General features: G+C 40.5%; 1 protein-coding gene across 1 annotated transcript in view; it reads left to right on the top strand.

Moving 5' to 3' along the window:
• The window catches only part of plppr4a (phospholipid phosphatase related 4a), a 57,246-nt gene extending 30,890 nt beyond the window's left edge, over positions 1-26,356 (top strand). The window contains exons 3-7 of the mRNA XM_060898166.1: positions 5,424-5,553; positions 9,040-9,235; positions 15,118-15,175; positions 23,361-23,534; positions 24,902-26,356. Coding sequence (XP_060754149.1) covers positions 5,424-5,553; positions 9,040-9,235; positions 15,118-15,175; positions 23,361-23,534; positions 24,902-26,356 — 2,013 coding nt within the window. The remainder of the gene's footprint in view (positions 1-5,423; positions 5,554-9,039; positions 9,236-15,117; positions 15,176-23,360; positions 23,535-24,901) is intronic.
• Positions 26,357-27,933: the final 1,577 nt, after the last annotated feature.

The raw sequence follows: 27,933 nt of genomic DNA, 5'->3' as shown, positions 1-27,933 counted from the left end.
GATGTCATCATAAACAAATCGGTTCTACTCATCCAGACGACTTCGCAATGGTGCCGTTGCCAGATTTTTTCACTCTGGAACCCGTTCTCAAAAGATTTTGTTTTGGGGCACCCAAAACGCCGGTGCCGTGTGGATGCCAGGCCGAAACGATAAACAATTTTATCAGATTCACCTGAATCCGTTGCCGTGTGGACAGGGCCTTAGTTTGGAGCCCTTTCTGATAGGGAAACAAGCTTTTGTACATATGTCTGTGAAGATTCTCAGTCATCCAGGTCATCGTAAACTGTAGGTGCTAAAGAAGGCAAATGGACTTGCTTGAAATCATTGAAGATGTTTCACCTCTCATCCAAAAGACTTCTTCAGTTCTGTCTGACTAGTGGGGAGTTTCAGGTATTTATTCTCTAGTGGACCAAAAGCAACCCTAAGGAGAGTCGTTGAGGTCACATTAGTCAGACAGAACTGAAGAAGCCTTTCGGATGAGAGGTGAAAGGTCTTCAAAGATTTCAAGCAAGTCCAGTTGCCTTCTAAAGCTTTTGTACAGTTCTACCTAGAACCTTTAAGTAGGGCATGTAATGATTCATACCAATTCACAATATTTGGTTCACAATACAATGTTTCCATGATATTTCTGAAAATAATTAAATGAAGAAAATTTTATTACCAACTAATGCAGCATTTATTTTCCTATCAACTTAAATATTATTTTTGCTAAACTTAAATAAAAAAATACGTTTGTTTCAGGCAGCACAGTGGTGTAGTGGTTAGCACTGTCACCTCACAGCAAGAAGGTCCTGGGTTCGAGCCCAGTGGCCGGCAAGGGCCTTTCTGTGTGGAGTTTGCATGTTCTCCCTGTGTCTGCATGGGTTTCCTCCAGGTGCTCTGGTTTCTCCCACAGTCCAAAGACATGCAGGTTAGGCTAATTGGTGGCTCTAAATTGACCATGGGTGTGAGTGCGAATGGTTGTTTTTCTCTATGTGTCAGCTCTGTGATGATCTGACGACTTGTCCGGGGTGTACCCCGCCTCTCACCCAAGCTGGGATAGGCTCCAGCTTGCCCATAACCCTGCACAGGATAAGCAGTTATGGATAATGGGATGGATGGATGGACTTTTGTTTCATTTCCTTAACAACCAACAATAAATAGTTACCCACATTTGTAAAGGTTGGAGTGACATTAACTAAAATATTCCTTTTATTAAAATTTAAAAAGTTAATATCAAATAGCATTTTTCTTAATAAACTTTTATGAACATTTGTACTACCTCTATTTGCTTCTCTTTTCTTTAGCTTTTGTCAGTCTGTAAAAAGAGAGCTCAGGTTTCTTGTCAAATCTATTTGTACAATCAATCGCACAACAGCTCTTTCCCATTTTAGATCTGGGTTTGTGTGTGTGTGTGTGTGTTTTCGTAGAATTAAAGCTGTTACTTCCGCCTAGAGTGATGTCAGATTCATTCCCACTAATGCGTGCTATTGTCCAAACAACACAATTACATCTAGGAAAAACTAAGGAATTATGCACCCTGATAATAATAGTGATTCTTTTTTTTTTTTTACTTCACTGAATCGAATCATCATAAATTTGTATCGCAATTTATCGCCGCACAATATATCGTTACATGCCAACCTTTACGAATTCCCGAAGAGGCACAATCAACTACCTTAAGGGTTCTAAATTTGACCTCATTTCTAAGAGTGTAATGTATGAAATGTAGTATGATGGGCTTTAATATGAAGATAAAGTGTGATGAAATACAGTTTGATTCAGTGTTTTGCAGAGTTGCGGAGATGTTAATTAAAAAAAATGGTTCTCTTGAAGGAGTGGTGAGGTAGAGGCCATGCCTTATTTACCGAGATTGAACCTTTAATAGTTTCAGTGGAGAACATAATGCGATGCACGTACATGATGGGAAATGAAAGCACATAAAAAGCAAAGTTTCCTGTATTTTTATGGGATTGGTTGTTTTGTTTCTGCATCATTGTCTTTGGCTGTTGTTCCCTGTGTAGAAGAATGTTAAGTCAATAACCTCAGGATGCTAAGTCAATAACCAGTAAAAATAACTGAAATTTCGACTGAGAAAGCATGAAATCACTGACTGAAACATGCCCAAACATTTGATGTTACAAAAGCTTATGTTACACCAGGAAATGACTTCATTAGATAAAGCATTAAGTAAATATTTTCATTTTATCGTTTTACTTTATGTGCATAAAATCAGCAGAACCATGGCTAATGATCAGAACATTGAGTTCTGGCTGGTGAGGTTCACAGCTCAAGCAGATTAAATCCTCCTTATTAACTCTCATTCATTGATTCTAGTCTCACGCAAGACATGTCCAATTTCGGTCAATGCAGCTTTAAGCTTCTGTAGTATCCTTAACTGCGATGCACTGGATCAGTCGATGGAAATGTGGTTAGACACCTCATTTGCTGCACTTCTGGAAGAATTACGGCTGCTTTGAGGTTTGATTTACTGGGAGTCATACTTTTTGGTTTTCCAGAGGGGTGTGTGTGTGTGTGTGTGTGCTGGCGACCTGTTGAGACAGCTACACTGGGTTGTGGCTGGATAGTTAGGCTGATCACAAGAAGTTGTTATTTCCTTATCTCTCTTTTTTTCTCTCTAGACATTCTGTCTTCTTTCTATTGTGCTCTGTCTCACCATTTTACATAAAAGACATCAGTGTATGTAAATCTGGCACATAGCTGCATCTACGTCTTTCTCTCGGGTTTTCACTCATTCATTCTCCCTCATTCTTTTGTTCTTTTGATCTGTTTGACAGATGCTTTTCTCGCTCAGACAAATATCATCAAGATTTAAAAAAACAAAACACGAGTGTGTGTCTATTATTAAAATATGAATTCATCCAGAGTTATCTAGGAACAGAATCACATCCAATCACATTTAGTGTTAAAGGTGTTGTTGAAGTGGCCAACAGTTGCTCTCCGATAATCAAAGTAAATAATTGCTAAAGTAAAAGAAATAGTTCAGAGGAAAGTTCATACACAGTTTCCACTTAACAATAAATGTAATGGATCAGCGAGAATATGTTTAATTTACAGCATTTGCTTCTCAAGTTCTGCACTAGACCTACAAGGCTAAAGTACCTGTTTCACCCAGAATCTTTTCAGTAAATATCTGCATCAAATCACATCCAGTTCTTCAGTTAAGCCACACAGATGTTTGATCTATAAATATGAACAAAACTTTATGATGCAGCAGCACGGTGGTGTAGTGGTTAGCACTGTCGCCTCACAGAAAGAAGGTCCTGGGTTCCAGCCCAGTGGCTGACGGGGGCCTTTCTATGTAGAGTTTGCATGTTCTCCCCGTGTCCGCGTGGGTTTCCTCTGGGTGCTCCGGTTTCCCCCACAGTCCAAAGACATGCAGGTTAGGCTAATTGGTGACTCTAAATTGACCGTAGGTGTGAATGTGAGTGTGAATGGTTGTTTGTCTCGATGTGTCAGCCCTGTGATAACCTGGCGACTTGTCCAGGGTGTACCCCGCCTCTCGCCCATAGTCAACTGGGATAGGCTCCAGTTCACCCACGATCCTGCATAGGATAAGCAGTTACAGATAATGAATGGATGGACTTCACCATAGAGTTTAATATCTGCAGTGTAATAGGACAGCCATTTTGGACAATCCCATTTTTGACAACATTCAGCCCCAGTTCGAAAAAGGTTGGGATGCTGTGTAAACTGTAAATAAAATGCGATAATTTGCAAATCATGGAAATCCTATATTTCATTGAAAATACAGTAGTACAAAGACAACATATCAAATGTTGAAACTGAGAAATGTTATTGTTTTTTTAAAAATATATATGCTCATTTTGAATTTGATGTCAGAACGTGTTTCAAAAAAGTTGGGACGGGGCATGTTTACCACCGTGTTACATCACCTCTACTTTTACCAACACTCTGCAAACATTTGGGAACTGAGAAGACCAGTTGCTGTAGTTTTGAAAGAGAAATGCTGTCCCATTCTTGTCTGATATACAATTTCAGTTGCTCAACAGTTTGGGGTCTCCTTTGTCGTATTTTGCGCTTTATAATTTTTTTTTAACAATTAAATGTCTCAGCTTCAACAGTTGACATGTTGTCTTTGTACTATCTTCAATGAAATATAGGGTTTCCATGATTTACTAATTTTTGCATTCCGATTTTATTTACTGTACTGTATGTTTTACACAGCGTCCCAACATTTTTGGAATTGGGGTTGTACTAATAACAGCCTAAAGACATATTTAAACAGGAAAGAAATACTTTTGTATTTTATGCAAAATTTAATAAGAACTATACAGTCAGAATATTTTTTAATGACATTTTTGTCAAAAATGGCTTTTTTTTTTCATTTCGGTTGATGGATAAGAAATCAATCCAATCATCTGGTTTCTCAAACCATAACAAATTCTACATGCATTTTAATATAAACTGTTACTCCATCCATTATCTGTAGCCACTTATCCTGTGCAGGGTCGCAGGGAAGCTGGAGCCTATCCCAGCTGACTATGGGCGAGAGGTGGGGTACACCCTGGACAAGTTGCCAGGTCATTGCAGGGCTGACACAGAGAGACAAACAACCATTCACACTCACATTCACACCTACGGTCAATTTAGAGCCACTAATTAGCCTAACCTGCATGTCTTTGGACTGTGGGGGAAACCGGAGCACCCGGAGGAAACCCACGCGGACAACATGCAAACTCTGCGCAGAAAGGCCCTCGTCGGCCACTGGGCTGGAACCCAGGACCTTCTTGCTGTGAGCCGACAGTGCTAACCACTACACCACTGTACTGCCCCATGGTAAAGTAAACATCATATCCAGAAAAAGAGATTATGATTTCTTATGAAAGTTTAACTGGAACCTAAACTACCACCAATTATTCATCAGCCAGACTGAACACCCATTGACACATGGACACTTTGCTAAAACACATTGTTATCAAACAACTTATTTGAAAATCATTCACTCTGTGAGGAAATCTTACTTAGCTAGCTTTCTTACTTTTGGCAGACTAATTATTTTTACAAGCATATTGCTTAAACTGCTTCCTTGTCCAACATGTTCTTTGCAGGAATACAGCCGAGGCAAGATTAAAATGTAAATCAAATATTTCCACATTATTTTCTTGAATATGTATTCGTTTATTTATTTTTTAAGTTGACATGCTGCAAAATATTTGGCCCATTTTTGGCCAAAACCAGATTTTTCGTCTGTGATGTTTGCCAGAATTCTGCCACAATGACATCCAGTAGATTTACTTAGACCATGATACAAAGGCTTCTATGATCATAAAATCTAGGTCTTCAACCAGAAAACACACAAGCAAACAAATAAATAAAGGCCTGATATATTGGCTAGCTCAAGTATCCACTGGCTACTAGCATTGCATGTGGAGTAATCATGACAAAATATCTCTCCACAGATTATGATTGGAGAAGGCATCCTGTACTGCTTCCAGGTCAAAAGAAGGATCAACATAAAAACCGAAGCCAACATAAATGCTGCTGGCTGTAACTTTAATTCCTACATCCGCCGGGCTGTGAGGTTTGTGGGTAGGCATTCATTTTTCCTGCTCTTTCTTACTGTATGATTTTAATAATGAAGTATTCTGTTGATAGTGTCATACAATTTAACTTTCAGCATAAGTAACAGTTTTGACCATGTTTTAACTCAAAAAGTGTTTTATTCATCACAGTGGCTGAGTATGTAATTGTTTATGCGTGTGTGGGTGCATGCATGTGTTGTTTTTCTGTGCCTTACATACCTTGTAATTATAATTTGGATCATAATACTGTCAGTAGCTTCAGTCTGCAGGTGGTAGATGAGTCTTTATGTGGAAATATGGGCAAGTCACTGAGTATATATGGAAAGGAGAAAAGCTCTGAGTGGGCGTGATTTGAAATTCAAAGATGGAAATATGGCCGTGTCTTTGAATCCATATAAAGATGAATGGTTCCACATAGGAAGAAAGAAGTCAGTGGTATTCCAATAAATACACATTTTTTTAAATAGATTCAGTAATGAAACTACAGCGTGGCCCAAAAGGCTCCATACACAGATCAAATGAACACGTTTTAGCAAAATGTCTTCCAAACTTTTTCCTGTTTAGTACAGTATGTGTATATATATATATATATATATATATATATATATATATATATATATATATATATATATATATATATATATATACACACACACACACGCGCACACACACATACTGTACACTACCGTTCAAAAGTTTGGGGTCACTTTGAAATGTCCTTATTTTTGAAAGAAAAGCACTGTTCTTTTCAATGAAGATCACTTTAAACTAATCAGAAATCCACTCTATACATTGCTAATGTGGTAAATGACTATTCTAGCTGCAAATGTCTGGTTTTTGGTGCAATATCTCCATAGGTGTATAGAGGCCCATTTCCAGCAACTCTCACTCCAGTGTTCTAATGGTACAATGTGTTTGCTCATTGCCTCAGAAGGCTAATGGATGATTAGAAAACCCTTGTACAATCATGTTAGCACAGCTGAAAACAGTTGAGCTCTTTAGAGAAGCTATAAAACTGACCTTCCTTTGAGCAGATTGAGTTTCTGGAGCATCACATTTGTGGGGTCGATTAAATGCTCAAAATGGCCAGAAAAATGTCTTGACTATATTTTCTATTCATTTTACAACTTATGGTGGTAAATAAAAGTGTGACTTTTCATGGAAAACACAAAATTGTCTGGGTGACCCTAAACTTTTGAACGGCAGTGTATATACGCAAGTGTTTTACTGGGAAATACACCTATTTCCCAGTACGAAATATTTTTCATACAAACCACATCCAGGGCATTGAGTAGCATATTTTCCAGTATCCTCACTCATGAGGATATTGATGAATCATTTTCATAAATTTGCGTATTTTTTGTTTGTGAATGTGTCTACAGTATATAATGAAAAGAAAATTACATGCTGGCTTGAAGATATGAAGTTTATCTTCTTGTGTTGAAAAACTAGCATTTTTCATACAAAATACATCGCGGATCTGAGTGAAATATCTAAATAATATTGGCTGTCGTTGAGTGGTATATTAGATCTATTCTATTCAGCTAGCATGATATTGAGCGAGACGAAGACAAGTAGCTGAATGGAATATATCTGATATACCACGAAAAAAGCCAGCCAATATTATTATTATTATACATACACATTCCTCTCAGGTGTTCAACGCGTCTTTCTCTTTCAAAATTCTCTCAAAATCTTCCATATTTAATGAAGCAAACCTGGCGGCCATGTTTGTTCACAAGTTGTCACAGTTGCTCGCTAATGCAGATGTTTTACATATCCAATGTGTCTCATTTCCAGTTTTTATCCCCCGCTGGCCAAAAGGCTCGAAGGGGGATTATGTTGTGGCGATTTCCGTCCGTCTGTCCCAGGAAGGGTGCTCACCTTCTGAAATCAACTCCTCTCACAATTTTTGGAGGAATTTCACCAAACTTGGCAGAATTCTTTGTTATATGTCGGTAATACGCATATTGTAATTTTGTTCAATTCGGTCACATTTTACCAGAGTTACAGCCCTTGATTAACAAAATTATACTTTGACAATTTCATGAGAGTGTGTTTTCCTTCTGAAATCAACTCCTCTCACAATTTTTGGAGGAATTTCACCAAACTTGGCAAGAGGCATTGTTATATGTCGGTAGTACGCAGATTGTAATTTTGTTCAATTCGGTCACCTTTTACCAGAGTTGTGGACCTTGAGTAACAACCTTGTACTTTCACAATTTCATAAAGGTGTGCTTGCCTTCTGATGTCAACTCCTCTCACAATTTTTGGACAAATTTCTCGAAGCTTGGCAAAAGGCCTTGGTATATGACGGTAATACGCATATTGCGATTTAATTTCCTTTGTGAAATTTTTACCAGAGTTTTGATCCTTGATTCAATAACTTGTACTTTGACAATTTCATGAGGGTGTACATTCTTCTGAAATCAACTCCTCTCATAGTTTGTGGAGGAATTTCACCAAACTTGACAGAATTCTTTGTTATATGTCGGTAATCTACATATTGCAATTTCATTCAATTTGGTCACATTTTACCAGAGTTATGGCATCGTTTCCAGTGGGGGATATTGTGCTCTCAGAGCACTCTTGTTTGATGTTCGTTGGTATGTTTTTCTCTTGTAAACATGCGTGAAGAATATTTAATGAAGTTTTGGTAGCCTTTCGAGTGTTCAACGCATCTTTCTCTTTCCCGGTGAACACAGAAATGCTTCTGCGCAAAACTTTCTCATTAGATATTCACATCAGTTCCGATATGTGATGTCATGTTATCTTGACAACCATGCAATATCATAAACCATATTCAACACTCATTCTCCATTGGGCAGAGTGACGTAATACACGTAGGATAAGCGATATACTAACAATATTGCATGCTATCAAACCAAATGAATGAAACCTGCTGGAAGGGAACAGAACACATGTTTTTATTCCATGGAAAAAGTGTCCTGTATGTATAATAATCACTGATATTTCACTCCGATGATGTCACTCCCAGTGTTTTCCCGTTGACTGGACATGTGCTGTCAAAATGGTGAACCGGTTCAAAATTAAAATTCTTTTGATTAACTTGTTTACTTAGATAGCCTTTAAGAATGCCTTTGACAAAAGAAGAGCGTATTGAAATCATTCTCATGGCTACTGCACAAAGATCATTTCAAGGAGCACATTCGAAGTGCACTTACATGCAGAACGTTGTGTTAACATGAGTTCATCATGACTGGGAGAGATGACTGTGTGTGTTTACAAAGAAATGGGAATCATGTAGAGGATATTTTGTAAAGATTTTATTCAATGTTAATTTCCCCTATGTATAGAGACTTTTGGGACACCCTGTACATTTGTGGCCACTCTTAAAAGTTTCAAGGGCATGACTTGGCGTTCATACCTTATATGGACTCATGCTCAAAGACAGCCACCCCTCTGCACTCTACAGACAGACAGTTATTTCAGGTGTGTGTGTGTGTGTGTGTGTGTGTGTGTGTGTGTGTAGGTGTCCACATCTTTGGCCTTTGCATCACAGCCCTCATCACAGACATCATCCAGCTGTCCACAGGGTACCACGCTCCCTACTTCCTGACAGTGTGTAAGCCCAATTACACCATCCTCAACACCACCTGTGATGACAACGCCTTCATTGTGGAGGATATTTGCTCAGGCTCTGACTCAGCAGCCATCAACACTGGAAGGTTCGAAAGCCAACTTAGTGACCTTTAGGCAACCAAGGATAAGTAGGATTAAAATGATCTATTTTAAAACTCCAGAAGGTAGGTTTGTTTGTTTGTTTAAATTCACCCTCTCTGGTAGCAAAACGCTATTGTGTGCTATTTGCAGAAGGACAATTTTGTAACCTAACTGTGCGGAATAATCTCACAACATATAGATTGAATGCAAAGCTGTCTCAAACTTGAGATTCAGCACAAGTATTTGTAACTTGCAAATGCCCAGTATTATGGAAGTATTTTGAGAATATGATGATTGTGCACTTAAGTGTGACTGTCACAGTTACTCAATATCAGCTGAAAGACCAAACCTCACAACAAGAACTTTTTTTTTTTTTAGCTTCCGTTTAGCTTTTACTGTGACTGCCTGATCCAGCAGCAGTGGCCATATATCACGGTGTAGCTGTACTCATTGTGCAGTATCATCAAGAGCACATATCCTATAAAACAAACTAGTCACCTAATGTTAGCTAGCTAGACTGTAAGTGAAAAATCAAGTAATCTCCGACACCATTCTCTGGAGACAACCTTGCCCGATCCAAGGATCCAGATCGCTTACCTATCCACATACCTTAGTTTGGGATACTGGCCTACTCCTTGGCGAAATATGTAGAGAAATGATGGACAAGACCCAGTGGCTAAAGATTGTGTCAAGGACCTTGATGGCAGTTGACTGATGAAGATGATGATGAGACTGTAAGCTCTGGTTAAGCCAGTTCTTAAAAGTCTTGCCTCCTTCATGTATAGTGGCATAGCTGTTGCAGGTTAAATCCGGTCTTAGGTTGAACCTGTATCCAACCTAGGTAGAATTGGTGAACCACATTTTCTCATCTCATCTCATTATCTCTAGCCGCTTTATCCTTCTACAGGGTCGCAGGCAAGCTGGAGTCTATCCCAGCTGACTACGGGCGAAAGGCGGGGTACACCCTGGACAAGTCGCCAGGTCATCACAGGGCTGACACATAGACACAGACAACCATTCACACTCACATTCACACCTACGGTCAATTTAGAGTCACCAGTTAACCTAACCTGCATGTCTTTGGATTGTGGGGGAAACCGGAGCACCCGGAGGAAACCCACGCGGACACGGGGAGAACATGCAAACTCCACACAGAAAGGCCCTCGCCGGCCCCGGGGCTCGAACCCAGGACCTTCTTGCTGTGAGGCGACAGCGCTAACCACTACACCACCGTGCCGCCCTGAACCACATTTTATCTAGGTAAAATGTGTATTCAACCTAGGTTGAATTGTCTGAAAAGGAATTTTTTTATGGGATGTCATAAAAAAAATAGGGACGTGGTTTTTTGGAGAGTTGAAATAATCAAAAATAAATAAGAAAATGGAAATTGTCATCTTCTCTCACACACACACACTCTCCTCTTTCTACCCACTAACCTCCCCTCTCTGGTCCTCATCACCTGGACTCCCTTTCCTTGATGTCGTACCTTCTCAACTACCCTCTACAAACCACAATGAAATAAAGAATTTTTATTGTACTCACCAGGATTTGAGCTCACACCCTCCAGATCTGTAGTCCACAGTGTTTACCACTACAATACACAGGTTAACATTGCAAATTCTCCCATACCCCAACAAAAAGCTCACTCAAACCCTAAAGTAAAACTAACCCAAACCCCAACAAAAAGCTCAACCAAACCCTAAAATAAAGCGAACCCAAACCCTAACAAAAAGCTAATCCAAACCCCAACAAAAAGCTAATCCAAACCCTAAAATAAAACTAACCCAAAGCCCAACAACAAGCTAACTGTCTCAAAACATACAAAAATTATAAATTTAACCTAGATTGAATGTTGTCTATACAGTATATTTAACCTGGGTAAAATGTGGTTCACCAATTCAACCTAGGTTGAATACAGGTTTAACATGAGAACGTATTTTACTGTACCTGCAACATAGCACTGCTGTTACTGGACAAAGCAACACTAGATGGTCAGAGTCTTGTGGGGATTCCTGACATTTAGGGCATATCGGGGACTCTATGTAGCCCCAACGATGCAAATTGGCAGCTGTTCTGACATGTCTTGATCTAAGCCTTTTTACTAGAGTCCACCGTCTTCTAATGTATCAGACCTGAGTCGACCCCAAGGGCCGACACGTCTCTAGGGTTGATAGAGCCACCTAAACTGATAACTCAAGTTAAAACACAGTGTAGAGGATGAAATTATTTTCCCTGGTCTATGAATGGAAAATTCAGGAATATAAAGTGGCATGGCTCTGATAAACAGCCAAAAATATGAAATAAAATAATATGAATTAAAATAATATGCCTAATATTTGAATAGTTGGATTATGTTTATGAAATAAAGCTGTACTGAGTGCATCTGTGGATTTGACTGGTTGCTTGACAACCCATGGTCACCCCACAGGCCACCTCTCACGCCACCCCTGCCTCCACTTCTCACAAGCATATGGTAGCTTATTGTGATTAGTCGTTAGATAATCTTTGACACAAAGGTGTACTGTTGTTGTTGTTGCTGTTGCTGTGTAAGCGTGCTGATTATATGTTGAGTGATCAGAGATCCTGTACATCATTTGGTTTGGGGGTGAAATAGAGTGTAAACAGCTAACCATTCCATCTAATGACATTTAGATTCTTTGAATGATTAGGACAAGATACACTCACCGGCCACTTTATTAGGAACACCCATCCACCTGCTGTTTTATGCGGTTCTTTAATCAGCCGATCCCTTGACAGCAGCACAATGCATAAAATCATGCAGATACAAATCAAGAGCTTCAGTTATTAATGTTCACTTCAAACATCAGAAAAATTGTGATCTCAAAGTGTGACTTTCACTGTGGCATGGGTTGTTGGTTTGAGCCAGATGGACTGGTTTGAGTATTTCAGAAACTGCTGATCTCCTGGGGTTTTCACACACAACAGTCTCTAGAGTTTACACAGAATGGTGCAAAAAAAACAAAAAACACTGGGGGAGCAACAGGTCTGTGGGTGGAAACAAATGTCTTCTTGATAAGAAAGGTCTAGCTGACTGGATATGGTATATGGGATATAGTAACTCATATAATCACTCTCTATGACTGTGGTGAGCAGAAAAGCATCTCAGCATGCAACAGCAGAAGACCATGTTGGATTCCACTCCTGCAGCCAAGAACAGGGATCTTAGAATCAAGAACAAGTATGTACCGGTATGTGAGAGAGAGAGAGAGAGAGAGAGAGAGAGAGAGAGAGAGTGTCTCTAGAGTTTACACAGAATGGTGTGAAAAACAAAAAACATTGAGTGAGCGACAGTTCTGTGGGTGGAAACAAACGCCTTGTTGATAAGAGAGGTCAGAGGAAAATAGCCAGATTGGTTCGAGCTGCCAGGAAGGATACAATAACTCATAGCAACTCTTTACAACTGTGGTGAGCAGAAAAGCATCTCAGCATGCAACAGCAGAAGAACACATTGGGTTCCAGTCCTGCAGCCAAGAACAGGAACCTTACAATCAAGAACAAGTTCCTATTAAAGTGGCCGATGAGTGTATATATGTTGTGTTATTTGTATGCTCCACAGAGAGCTTTTTGGGATGAAATATGTATTATATGTTTAGGCCACACCAATTTAATTAGTTAGTTCTCGGAATAGCCGCTTGAAAAAAATGCAAAATAAAAAAAAAAATTAAATCAAAATCAAACTCCCGCCAACAGAAAAGGTCACGTGACGTGAGGTCACATGATGCCGAAAACCAATCAAATCACCCCTTTCACTTTAGATAAAGACTTGTGGAAGAAACATGCCTGTGGAGGGGAATCCTACAAAGCCTGTGTTTGTGACTGTTAGGATATTCAGCGAACAGAAGTGTAAAATCTTTGACAGGTATGTTGAAATTCTGTTTCCTGGTTTGCCTGTATTGTTTGGTCTATTTCCACCGCTAATTTTACCATCAGAGCATTTTTTTAATTTTATTTTTATTTCGCCCACTCGCTTCATATTTTTCCTGAAAAAATCCGAGAACCAACTAATTAAATTGGTGTGGCCTTATGGTGTGTCTTGTAGCCTGTTTGAGAGTTGGTGAAAGTGTGGTGTTAGTACTGCAATAGTTAGTTTGCATGTATGGAGGTATTGGTGTATATTATTTGTGTCCTGGTGCTTCTAATATTAAAAATTTAGAGTGAAGTTTTGCCAAGAGCAGTAGATTGACATGTACCAGCCCTGTCACTAAGATTCATCAACGATGCCTGTTTTGCTGTTTGTCAGTGTTGTGGTTTTGGAACAACTGAGATACCGTAGATGTACAGTGGTGCTTGAAAGCTTGTGAACCCTTTAGAATTTTCTATATTTCTGCATAAATATGACCAAAAACATCATCGGATTTTCACACAAGTCCTAAAAGTAGATAAAGAGAACCCAGTTAAACAAATGAGATAAAAATATTATACTTGGTCATGTATTTATTGAGGAAAATGATCCAATATTACATATCTGTGAGTGGCAAAAGTATATGAACCTTTGCTTTCAGTATCTGGTGTGACCCCCTTGTACAGCAATAACTGCAACTAAACGTTTCCGGTAACTGTTGATCAGTCCTGCACACCGGCTTGGAGGAATTTTAGCCCATTCCTCCGTACAGAACAGCTTCTCAACTCTGGGATGTTGGTGGGTTTCCTCACATGAACTGCTCGCTTCAGGTCCTTCCACAACATTTTGATTGGATTAAGGTCAGGACTTTGACTTGGCCATTCCAAAACATTGGGATGTTGGTGGGTTTCCTCACATGAACTGCTCGCTTCAGGTCCTTCCATAACATTTTGATTGGATTAAGGTCAGGACTTTGACTTGGCCATTCCAAAACATTCACTTTATTCTTCTTTAACCATTCTTTGGTAGAACGACTTGTGTGCTTAGGGTCGTTGTCTTGCTGCATGACCCACCTTCTCTTGAGATTCAGTTCATGGACAGATGCCTGACATTTTCCTTTAGAATTCGCTGGTATAATTTAGAATTCATTGTTCCATCAATGATGGCAAGCTGTCCTGGCCCAGATGCAGCAAAACAGGCCCAAGCCATGATACTACCACCACCATGTTTCACAGGTGGAATAAGGTTCTTATGCTGGAATGCAGTGTTTTCCTTTCTCTAAACATAACGCTTCTCATTTAAACCAAAAAGTTCTATTTTGGTCTCATCCGTCCACAAAACATTTTTCCAATAGTCTTCTGGCTTGTCCACGTGATCTTTAGCAAACTGCGGACGAGCAGCAATGTTCTTTTTGGAGAGCATTGGCTTTCTCCTTGCAGTCGTGCCATGCACACCATTGTTCAGTGTTCTCCTGATGGTGGACTCGTGAACATTAACATTAGCCAATGTGAGAGAGGTCATATTTAGGTCATATTTATGCAGAAATATAGAAAATTCTAAAGGGTTCACAAACTTTCAAGCACTACTGTATTGATATGATATAGATGATATATTCAGCATTCTAGCCCTGTTATACCATATCTTCTGTGTTTTTAGCAATACATTCTTCAATCTATAGCCTGTTTGTAGGTATACAGAGGGAAGATAGTGAATGTCAGCAGGCAGCGTTCTGCAAAAACCCACACAGAGTTCAGACCTGCTCCGTTTGTGAAGCACCAGCTCCAAAACACCCACACGCATCCATTTGCACCGCTCTGTTATTCAGTCCTCGACAGCATTTCCACTCAATTGCTGGGCGTAATTATGCTTGTTTTGTTCAGACATCCTGTAGGCAGACTGTCCTCTCTCTAGCCAATGAAATTAATGACTTATAAAATGTATATAGATAAAAGATGCACCGGATGTACATTGATACATCCTTTCCAGCAGATCTGTTGATCTAAGATTGTGTGTTTTTCATTGCAGGAAGTCTTTTCCATCACAACATGCCACCTTGGCTGCCTTCGCTGCAGTGTATGTCTCAGTAAGTAATCCACTTGACTGCACAACTGAATCGTGTGAAATTGTACACTGGTGTGAAATGTTTTGTATGACATGCATTTACCTTTCTACTGCGTGCTTTCATTAAATCAGTCGTAATTTTATGAAAACATCCCAGATCAATTTTTGTTTCATTGATTGATTGATAAGTGTGCTGGCCTGGAAGAGGCTTTTTTATTGACTGACACTGATCACATGCATGACATTACAGTAGAAATAAGGTGCAAGGAGCTTCACTAGCGAGTTACTTTTATCCAACACTAGGACTGGGTCATAGTTCTCCCTAACAAAGATTAGAACAGTTGGAGAATTGAAAAGTTAAATCATGAAAATGGATATGTGCAATCACTTACAAAGATGTCAGAATAGGGGCAAAGAGGGAAGTAATGAGTGTCAAGTGTTCTGGTCTGTATAACAATGTGAAATACTGACTGTCTGTACTAAATTTTCTACAAATTTAGGTATCATCAGTTCCCTTCACATCAGGTGTCAAACTCATTTTATGTATTGAACCACAGTGCACTAGTCCATTGTTAAGTGGGTTGGACCATAAATAAATAAATGGCACATTAATATCTCCTCATATGTGTTTATTTATTGTGATTTATCTGAAAGGTACATCCTCAATACACAAATTGATTGTTGATATTTCACTGTGTAATCATAAAAGTCGTGACTGCATCAATGTAAATGAGTTCTTTTAGAAAGAGGCATGGTTAAAGCATAATATTTTTAGCTTACTATTTGCATAGTATTAATACATGTTTTAGGCGGCACGGTGGTGTAGTGGTTAGCGCTGTCGCCTCACAGCAAGAAGGTCCTGGGTTCGAGCCCCAGGGCCGGCGAGGGCCTTTCTGTGTGGAGTTTGCATGTTCTCCCCGTGTCCGCGTGGGTTTCCTCCGGGTGCTCCGGTTTCCCCCACAGTCCAAAGACATGCAGGTTAGGTTAACTGGTGACTCTAAATTGAGTGTGAATGGTTGTCTGTGTCTATGTGTCAGCCCTGTGATGACCTGGCGACTTGTCCAGGGTGTACCCCGCCTTTCGCCCATAGTCAGCTGGGATAGGCTCCAGCTTGCCTGCGACCCTGTAGAAGGATAAAGCGGCTAGAGATAATGAGATGAGATAATACATGTTTTCAGTGTCTGAGTTTATGATCTAAGTTTATTGCTCTATTCTGCCCCCTAGTGGAACAGCCAGGACTAGTGCCCTCCCCCCCAAAAAAAAAAAAATCCGGCAATTCGTTTGCGGTCCATGTACAGATTCTAAATTGATATAGTGGGCCACATTACAACTCTTATAGGGCTGGTCCTGGCACATTTGACACTGCTGATCCACTTTATGTACATCTTGAACTACACTGTGTAACACAGTTTTTCTTCCTAGGTCGTGTTACAACCTCAATTCCAAAAACATTTGAGACGCTATATAAAACATAAATAAAAACAGAATGTGATTATCTGTAAATCAAGGAAATCCTTTATTTAATTGAAAATAGTCCAAAGACAACCTATCAAATGTTGAAACTGAGAACTTTGTATTTTGAAAAATATATGCTCATTTTGAATTTGATGTCAACAACATGTTTCAAAAAAGTTGGGACAGGGGCATGTTTACCACTGTGTTGCATCACCTCTACTTTTAACAACACTCTGTAAATGTTTGGGAATTGAGGAGACGAACTGCTGTCATTTTGAAAGTGAAATATTGTCCCATTCCTGCCTGATATACAATTTCATTTGCTTAACAGTTCAGGGTCTCCTTTGTCATAATTTGCACTTCATAATGCGCCAGATGTTTTAAATGGGAGACAGGTCTGGACTGCAGGCAGGTCAGTTTAGCACCTGCACTCTTTTACTACAGAGCTATGCAGTTATAATTTGTGCAGAATGTGGTTTGGCACTGTCATGCTGAAAGAAGGAAGACCTTCCCTGAAAAAGATGTCATCTGGATGGTAGCATATTGTTCAGCATGAATGGTGCCTTCCCAGATGTGCAAACTACCCATGCCATGTGCACTAATGCACCCCTGTACCATCATAGATGCTGGTTTTTGAACTGTCCGCTGATAACAAGCCAGATAGTTCCTCTCCTCTTTAGTCCAGAGGACACAGTGTCCATGATTTCCAGAAAGAATTTTGCCTCTACTTCATTTCAGTCCATTGTAAAAGAGCTCAGGCCCAAAGAAGGTGGCGGTGTTTCTGGATATTGTTTATATCTGGTTTTAACTTGTATTTATGCATGCAGTAATGAACTGTTTTCACAGACAATGGTTTTCTGAAGTGTTCCTGAGCCCATACAGTGATTTCCACTATAGACACATGTCTGCTTTTAATGCAGTGCTGCCTGAGGGCCCGAAGATCACAGGCATCCATTATGGTTTTTGGCCTTGTCCCTTGTGTAAAGAGATTGCTCCCAATTCTCTGAAGCTTTCAGTGATATTATGTACCACAGATGATGTGATCTCCAAATTCTTTGCAATTTTACATTGAGGAACATTATTCTTAAATTGTTGCACTGTTTGCCCAAGCAGTCTTTCACAGAGCGGTGAACCCCTCCCCATCTTTACTTCTGAGAGACTCAGCCTCTCTGGGATGCTCTTTTTATACCCAATCATGTTACTGACCTGTTGCCAATTAACCTAATTTTTTTAACACTATACAACTACCTTTTATGGTATACCATGATGTCCCTGCTGTCTCCAAGACAAAGATAGCAGGGAAACTCAGTAAAACCTCCTTGGAGACCCATCAGGAATGCTACCATTTTGAAGTCTCCGATAATCTCCCAGACATACTCATCATACTTCAAGGCATCCAGCAATATCTTGACACTGTTATAATCCTCTTTGAGTTCAGAAGAACAACACATTTTAAAATTCCTCTGTTTTTTTCTGCCTTTACGTGAACAAAAAGATGCAAATTCACCTGTTTTCTCAATGAACATAAGTAAACTTCAAAATACTAGTGTCCTGGTCACAAAAGCAAAGGTTGAGGGGAATAATAGGACTGGAATTGCCACAAATAGCCTTGTACTCAAGTCCCTATCAGTGAACAGGTGATGCCATCATCAAAATAGACTTTATGTCAAAACTATAATTAATTTCCTGGCTACACAATTGCACTTTTGACCATACAGCACACAATTACATAAGAGTAACTATTTATAATCACAATATCCGGTGTCACCTTGATGAAGATGGGTTCCCCTTTGAGTCTGGTTTCTCTCAAGGTCTCTTCCTCATGTCATCTCAGGGAGTTCTTCCTTGTCACCATAGCCTCACGCTTGCTTATTAGGGATAAATTGATAAGATAAGATAATTTATCCTGTTTTGTTATTTGTCTGTTATTTGTCCTGTTTTGTGCATAATCTTATCTTATCTTATATTATCTTAAGATAAGATAAGATAAGATAAGATAAGATAAGATAAGATAAGATAAGATAAGATAAGATAAGATAAGATATTCCTTTATTGATGCCCATGAGGGGAAATTCTGGTGTTGCAGCAACTCAAGTACAGAGTAAAATATAGATAAATGTAGGTTAAGTTTAAAAAAAAGGAATAAAATATAATCAAATAAAGACAGATATAATAGAATATAATAAACCGAATATAGAAGAGAACAAAATATAACATAATATAAAATAGAATATATTAAAATAGAATAGAATAAGGACAGAGCTAAATAAGGACAATTGCTCACAAAAGACAGCAACAAACAACAAGAATTGGTAATGACACTGCATCCACTAGTGTTGTGCATAAAGTAGTGGTGTAGAGACATATAAAATGACACGGTGAAGTGAGGTAGCCGTAGGTATGGTGGAACTGTAACAATAATAGTGCAACATGTGATATGGTAAATGATAATAGTGCAGATTGGGGGGGGGGGCGGTTGGTGCTATGGCAATAGAGAAAAAAGGACAAAAATATATATACATATGTGCTGTGTGCAATGTTCCACATGAGTCCAGTGTGAGAGAGAGTGTCCATATGTGTAAAATGTACAGTGTCTTGCAAAAGTATTTATCCCCCTTAGTGTTTGTCCTGTTTTGTCGTATTGCAAACTGGAATCAAAATGGATTTTGGAGGGTTACCACCATTTGATTTACACAACATGCCTACTACTTTAAAGGTGAAAATTGTGTTTATTGTGACACAAACAATAATTAAGATGAAAAAAAAACAGAAATCTGGAGTGTGCATAGGTATTCACCCACCCAAAAAATTCAACACTTTGTAGAGCCACCTTTTGCTGCAGTTACAGCTGCAAGTCTCTTGTGGTATGTTTCTATTATCTTAGCACATCTAGCCACTGGAATTTTTGCCCATTTCTCAAGGCAAAACTGCTCATTCCAACTACTTCAAGTTAGATGGGTTGCATTGGTGTACAGCAATCTTCAAGTTATACCACAGATTCTCAATTGGATTGATGTCTGGGCTTTGACTAGGCCATTCCAAGACATTTAAATGTTTCCCTTTAAACCACTCCAGTGTAGCTTTAGCAGTATGTTTAGGGTCATTGTCCTGCTGGAACGTGAACTTTTGTCCCAGTCTCAAACCTCTGGCTGACAGAGGCAGGTTTTCTTCCAGAACTGCCCTGTATTTAGTGCCATCAATCTTTCCTTCAGTCCTGACCAGCTTTCCTGTCCCTGCAGATAAAAACTATCCCCACAGCATGATGCTGCCACCACCATGCTTCACTGTAGGAATGGTGTTCTCAGGGTGTTGGGTTTGCGCCACACATGGCGTTTCCCATGATGGCCAAAAAGTTCAATTTTAGTCTCATCTGACCAGAGAATCTTCTTCCATGTGTTTGGGAAGTCTGCCACATGCTGTTGGGCAAACTTCAAACGTGTTTTCTTAAGCAATGGCTTTTTTCTGGCAACTCTTCCATACACTCTGTGGAGTGTATGGCTTAAAGTGGTCCTAAGGACAGATACTCCCATCTCTGCTGTGGATCTTTGTAGCTCCTTCAGTGTTATAATTGGTGTTTTTGTTGCATCTCTGATTAATGCCCTCCTTATCCAGTCTGTGAGTTTTGGTGTGCAGCCTTCTCTTGTTAGGTTTGTAGTGGAACCATATTCTTTCCATTTTGCTGTAATGGATTTAATGGTGCTCCCTGGGATATTCAAAGTTTAGGATATTTTTTATAACCCAACCCTGATCTATACTTGTTCACAACTTTGTCGCTGACCTGTTTGGAGGCTCCTTGGTTATGTTGTTTGCTTTGTAGTGTTGCAGAGTCAGGGTCCTTCCAGAACAGGTTGATTTATACAGACATCATGTGACAGATCATGTGACACTTTGATTGCACACAGGTGGATCTTAATCAACTAATTACTGTATGTGACTTATGAAGTGATTCAGTTGGACCAGCTCTTATTTAAGGGTTTCATACGAAAGGGGGTGAATACCTATGCACACTCCAGATTTCTGTTTTTTTTTTCATCTTAATTATTGTTTGTGTCACAATAAAACAACAATTTGCATCTTTAAAGTGGGAGGCATGTTGTGTAAATCAAATGGTGCTAACCCTCCAAAAATCAATTTTAATGCAAAAATCCATTGTAATGCAACAAAACAGGACAAACACCAAGGGGGATGAATACTTTTGCAAGACACTGTAAATCCAGAATTTGTATATTTCTGTAAAGCTGCTTTGTGACAATGTCCATTGGTAAAATCACTATACAAATAAAATTTAATTTAATAATAGCCATTTTGTACACTTTTGCAGTTTAAGCAATTAGGAACATAGAAATAGGAATAACACTTACTACCCAGGAACATGATTGATTGATTGATTGATTGATTGATTGATTGATTGATTGTTACATATATGTTATTTACCAGCTGGGAGGTCCATATCATGAAATACCGTGACCGAGGTCTTGAAAGTACTGAGCGAGGCCCTCTGGGCCGAGGTCAGTATACAAGGCCGAGGTCACGGTATTTCACCATACGGACCGACCTTAAGCTGGTAAATAATATATTTACTTTTTTCTTTACCAAATTCTAACAGAAAACGAGAGCGCCTGAAAGGGAAAACCGAGCTGGGGCGAGCCGCCTTTTTGAATCCTCATTCACGGCTGTAATGCCAATGGCTTCCTCCTCAGTATACAAGTGCACTTCCATGGCAGGAAAAAAACAACATTTTGCTGCCTATGTAGTCCCCTATTTATACAAAATTGAGTCATTCAGGATTCAGCCATGTTTTTGCTCGGTGTTAGCAAGTTACAGGTTTTTAGCTTTCTCCTGAAATGTTTTCTTTTATTTTGTCTTCCTCAGGATAGTAAAACTCGCTTTCGCTGTGAACACTGTCGTTATCGCTATCCATGCTGTAAAATTAATGCTATTCTCCTGAGAAATGCGAAAATAAATGTTGACAAAAATTGCTACTATGGTTGTTGTTGTTGTTGTGAACGAGCGAGTCGTCAGAGGTCTGTAACCGGGGTCCGTAACTGGGGTCCGCACCGTAGGATATAGACCCGCTCGCCAGCCAATCAGGGGGATTTGATGGAAATCGGACCACGAAAAATAATAGTGTTATTATGCCACAGCTATCAAACTGGGAGATGGAAGGCTGAGATACATTTTGCCAGCCACTATATCTCTTTGAACTTGCACTCACTTAATACACTTTATAAGGCCTTTGAGTTTATGTGAACATAACCAGTGATTGGTGATCATTAACAAGGAGAGAGGAAGGCCATTCTTCCCATCATGAAATCAGATTACCATGATGATTGAATCTGGAAGGGGAAGAACTTTAGACAGCTGTGCCATATTTGTTTTTTTCTTCAAATAAATTAAAAGCTGACTTTGTGGCTCATGGCCTCTGGGCTCATGTGTCCTTTCAATTAATTATGTCAGAAAAGCTTTTTGTCTGCTCTCCTGAAAGCTACTGTACTAATGAAAGGAGGCTGTGATGGTACTAGCAGACATTTCTGTTTAAATTATAGTCAGTATTGAACTTTCAACAATATGTTGGCCCAGGAATGATGACTGTTAAAAAATAAAAAACACACAATTTATTTAAGCTACTGTATGTAAGGTTTGCACAAATACATAGAAATACATTTCTCTTTCACATAACTCCTTCACAAGAGAAAAAAAAAGGCCATGCAGATACCTCTGCCCCAGCTAACATGAGGAATAAAAGCAGATTCACAATACATTCCCTTTGATTCACAAGCTTAATAAAACATGAATATCCCATTTAACTGGTGTTAGAAAAGTGGTTTCTTCGAGTGCTAAATAATTAGCTGATAGCAGTTAGCTCAGTTCAAATTAAGACTTACTCTGTGGACTTGTTGAGTTCACATATGAATACACAACACTAAACTTTTGCTCCTTTGCTCTTAGACTTTCAAATGGTTAATAAGACAAGCTGCTTCTATTTAATAGTATTACTGAAATAGTTTTAAATTTGGGGCGGCACAGTGGTTAGCGCTATCGCCTCACAGCAAGAAGGTCCTGGGTTCGAGCCCCGTGGCCGGCGAGGGCCTTTCTGTGTGGAGTTTGCATGTTGTCCGCGTGGGTTTCCTCCGGGTGCTCCGGTTTCCCCCACAGTCCAAAGACATGCAGGTTAGGTTAACTGGTGACACTAAATTGACCGTAGGTGTGAATGTGAGTGTGAATGGTTGTCTGTGTCTATGTGTCGGCCCTGTGATGACCTGGCGACTTGTCCAGGGTGTACCCCGCCTTTCGCCCGTAGTCAGCTGGGATAGGCTCCAGCTTGCCTGCGACCCTGTAGAACAGGATAAAGCAGCTAGAGATAATGAGATGAGATGAGTTTTCAATTTGCTGAATAAGTAGCTGTTAGCAGTAGCGTTGTAAACCCAATGACACGATCCATTTTTTAAAATATTAAAGATAAAAGTTGCTTCATCAGGCTTGCTCATCAGGGATAAATTAGGGATAAAATTAGCTCATGTTTAAAGTCTTTAATTTTTCTGTAAAGCTGCTTTGCGACAATGTTGTTAAAAGCGCTATACAAATAAACTTGACTTGTTTCAAGGCCATCTACTGCTAGTTTCATTTGTATCTATGTATGATTATAATTTTAAGAAGCATATGACCTGTATAGCAATATCAGAGTACCGTAGTACCGTTAGCACATTCCTTGACATGCAGAAAAATGTGGGTCATGTGCTTCATCTTTGCAGATGTACTTCAACGCCAGCTTAACTGACTCCTCCAAGCTACTCAAGCCCCTATTGGTCTTTTCCTTTATCATGTGTGCGGTCATCTGTGGTCTGACTCGCATCATCCAGTTCAAAAACCATGCCATGGATGTCTACAGTGGCTTCCTCATCGGAGGAAGTATTGCTGTCTACCTGGTGAGTGTCTCTGGTGTTTCTACTAAAGCCAGAATTAACAAGGACAATTGAGAGATATGCCTGTGAAGGTTTTCATCATGCAGGTCATTGGTTATGTAGTACAAGTGGTATAATGGTCCAAGGTACCTCATATGTTCGCACATTCTAGGGAGGCTTGGTGCAGAGTGATGAGACAATGCTGTGTTTAATGGGGTTATAAATAGGCTCCAAGTAAATCCCATGTAGCTGCTTCTTTGCTATCCTCCCACACACTCCTACACCCATTTTTTTTCAGTCCTACAGCTGCTCTGTGATCGCCAACATGCTGATTTGAGCAAAGCTGATCTTATACCATGCATTTAACTTCAAGGAAAGAACTGTTTTCTGTCCTTTGCTGCTTTTGTTGCAAGGATTGGTTGTGAAGTAACTCAAAGGAAAGCACATCATCCATGAAGTCCTACAGCATCAGCTCTCTGCAAGACAGCACTTAGTGTGATTAGACCCATCAAGCCCTTTAATGACTTTATATGGATATGAGCACATACACACACACAAAAACAATGAATAGGAAGCATACAACTCATTATTTTTACATTACAGACATTTAGCAGATGGTCTTATCCAGAGCAACAAACAACATACCCAGAGCAGCCTAGGGAGCAGTTGGGGGTTTGGTGCCTTGCTCAAGGGCACTTCAGCCATTCCTGCTAGTCTAGGGAATCAAACCAGCAACCTTTTGGTCCCAAAGCTGCTTCTGTAACCATCAGGCCATGGATTCCCCCATGCAGTTTTCAAAAACTTGCCTTTCACAGACCATTTGGTTGAGATCAGGGGAGTGTCCAAAACAGAGATCAAATAGGATTCAATAAAAAGTGTGAGTTTTTACTTTCATGCAGAAGACATAATGGTATGCTATATCTGAGATTCCAGCCAGCTGTAAAATAAGAAAATGTGTTGAGATCCAGGGCGTCACGGTGGTGTAGTGGTTAGCACTGTCGCCTCACAGCAAGAAGGTCCTGGGTTCGAGCCCAGTGGCCGGTGAGGGCCTTTCTGTGTGGAGTTTGCATGTTCTCCCTGTGTCTGTGTGGGTGCTCCAGTTTCCCCCACAGTCCAAAGGCATGCAGGTTAGGCTAATTGGTGGCTCTAAATTGACCGTAGGTGTGAATGTGAGTGTGAATAGTTGTCTGTGTCTATGTGTTAGCCCTGCAATGACCTGGCGACTTGTCCAGGGTGTACCCCGCCTCTCGCCCATAGTCAGCTGGGATAGGCTCCAGCTTGCCTGCGACCCTGTTGGACAGGATAAAGCGGCTACAGATAATGGATGGATGGTGTTGAGATCCAAGGATTGCAGATATAGTGCTAAAATTGCTTTGTGGGTTCTTCTTCAGGGTCTGTATGCAGTGGGTAACTTTAAACCCAGCGAGGACACATCCCTCCGCCAGCGGCCACGTCCACAGCCACGTCCTCAGCCCCCACCCATGCAGATTCCCCCACAGCCTCAACCGATCATGCCTCCTACTGCCCTTCGAGAGCCCCTGCGTCCTCTCCCTAACCTTAACACAGAGCCCCCACGCCTCCTCCAGCCCAAGAGTCTGAGCGTAAGGGAGCGTCCAACTTCAGCTCGCTCAGAAAGCATCCTACTTAGAGGACCTCACCGTGACTCTTCCTTCAGCCTGAAGAGGGCCAGCACTGAGCTGGAATGTATCACAGCAGCTAGCCAACTGTATCAAGATAGCATGGTGACCTTTAGCAACACTCTGCCTCGTTCACACTCTATAGGCGCGGAGGAACCAGTGCCACGTCGTCATGCCGCCATCCATGCGTCCATGGATTCCACACGATCCAAGCAATTGCTCTCACAATGGAAGAATAAGAATGAGAACCGCAAGCTTTCATTGCAGGCTGGAGAGGGTCCTGAGGGGGGCATGGAAGTACGCTGCAGCTCTGAACCCACTGCCATGGGTCTGGAGGGGCCACCTGGACAGTATATGAAGATGGCTGCCAGTGTTGTGCCGTTGGCTAACCACAATGGTGGAGGTGGCGGTGGGGTCAGGGTGTCCATCCAATCACGGCCGGGTTCATCACAGCTAGTACACATTCCTGAAGAGACTCAAGAGAATGCATGCTCATCTCTGCAGGAGGACAGCGAGGAAGCAAGTGATGGCGGTGGAGGAATGGTCGGGAATGCAAGGGCAAAATGGATGAAAATGGCTGAGAAGAGTGCCCCCTGCAGGACTAACAGCCAGCCACGGATAATGCAGGTGATCGCCATGTCTAAACAGCAGGGCATCATACACGGAAGCCCCAAGAGCGAGGGCAGTGCTGTCAGCCGCACAGGATCCATTCGTTACAAGGCGCTGACAGAGCAGGAGTCTGGCACAGGCATTGTGCATGTTGATGCCCATCCAGAAAACAAAACCAATTCAGATGCTGGTGGGTCTTGGAGGTGGAAGGCACCACCAGAGCACGTCGGCGTGCGCCAGTGTTTTGAGCTGAACGATCTCAACCGCAACTCAGAGAGCTGCGATTCCCTTAAGGACGGCTCTGTACCGGATATGAGCAACCCTCATCATCCACACTTTCACCATCATCACCATTTTCACCATCCACACCAACAACAGCAGGCCATCACCACCATCCGTGTGACACCTGTGGAGTCAAGCAGTGAAGCTGAGGCTGCCTCTGAGACGCTTTCTCTTGCCTCCAGCCGTGATTCCACCCTGCGCCGCAAAAACATCATCCTGCTGCCTGACCGAGGCCCGAGTCCGGACAATGCCAGGAACCTGCCGCACTTTTTCAAACTATCCCCTACACCTCCTCCCACTGTGACCTTCAAAGAGTGAACTCGAGCTCATTCCGTCTTTTTGTTCCAGAGTGGCCTTGCTCTCTTACCTGACTCGCAGTTCTCTGGAAGGACAGATGGGAGTCACACTGGATATACAGTATATTTCCTTTTCACATGTACTGGCTCCCTCCAACTTTCTAAGGTGGTGTTATGTATTTTCACATTTTTTTGATGTACTGTGACATTGAAAAAGCACAAAAGTTAATTTTTTGCAACTCTCGCAAGGGTGGTTTTGTGGTTTAACGAATTACATTTTTCATTTTATAATAATTGATACTACAGTATGATACACGAGGAAACCTTTTTGTCAGAGATTGCGTGTTCACTACCTAGCCAGTGTTCTTTGTTTTATTATATTTTGGGTTTTTTTCCAACTCTGATTGTGCTTAACAGATATGTGTGTTGTCTCATATGGCAACATGTGGGTGCTTTTTGAAATGTCGTTTCATCCCTTATCCAGTGTGTTGGTATAATTTTTCTCAGTGTAAACATTTGTAATGGAACATGTTATTCAACATCGTTATTACATCTCTGCTAATGGCTGATAATTATCCTACATGTTGCTTTTAGGCCAGTAAGGAAATGTGATTGAGTCATGGCAATAGTGCATTTGCCAAATTTTGGGACACGGAGTGACGGAGGTTTGATTCAGTCTCCCATACACACTGTGCATTGTGTTAGCCATACTTTTCACTTAGGGACTACATAGATGCTTTTCCACTGCACTTAGGAAGGTTTTGCCTTAAAACAGGTGTTGAAGTGCCGACGATGAGGTTCAGACACATCTCACATTAGCCTCACATTTACATATATTTTCAGTAGTGTCACATTCATTTTATTCAATTCATATTTGAATTTTATATTTTTTCTCTTTTCTCATTCTGTTTCTCAAAGCTTGGTTTCTCAGTTGTGGTTTGAAAACATGGAAAATTGGGTTTTCTTGCTTTGGGTTGATGGGCTGAATATTTACAGTGACATTCCTGCTGAATTTGTTTTCTTCTTCTTTGCTTCTCACCTGCCAAGCTGCTCCTGCTCCTCCTCTCTACGGGTGTTTACAAAAATCCAAGCACCCTTCACAAAGACTCCGGAAGAAGCACTGGTGATATAAAACTATTTGGTTGATTTTGATACCTGATTTATTTTGTCTTTTCTCCACACTGCAGTTCATTCTGCTAATAATCTTTCTTCATAGAGTGCCTCAGAGAGATTTAGAGTAAGTTATTGATTTCTTGCCTGTCGATTACTGTAACTGTCCAAACATTGTACAGTGTTTCCTCAATATGGTGCAAAATCAACAGATATCCTGGACACATTTAGACAGTCTCCTATAGATGGATTATGTTGCTTTTTGGGATTTTTTTCCCCTATGGGCCTGATTTGCTAGTATTTTTAAGTGCAGTGTTTTGCCAGAGAAAAGACCATATTTTCTGGAATTTTCTATAAGAGGGTCATATGATAGTGTTTTAGAGTAGATAGGGTTGATAAGATTGCTGCTAATGTAACATAAAAAATCCCTGAGTCAAGCATTTGTCAAAATATTTACTCTATCATTTATAAGCCTATTTAGCAAGTGAA

This window comes from Neoarius graeffei, chromosome 17 (genome assembly GCF_027579695.1).
Source record: "Neoarius graeffei isolate fNeoGra1 chromosome 17, fNeoGra1.pri, whole genome shotgun sequence".
Lineage (NCBI taxonomy): Eukaryota > Metazoa > Chordata > Actinopteri > Siluriformes > Ariidae > Neoarius > Neoarius graeffei.
This window is presented reverse-complemented; position numbering and strand designations above follow the sequence as displayed.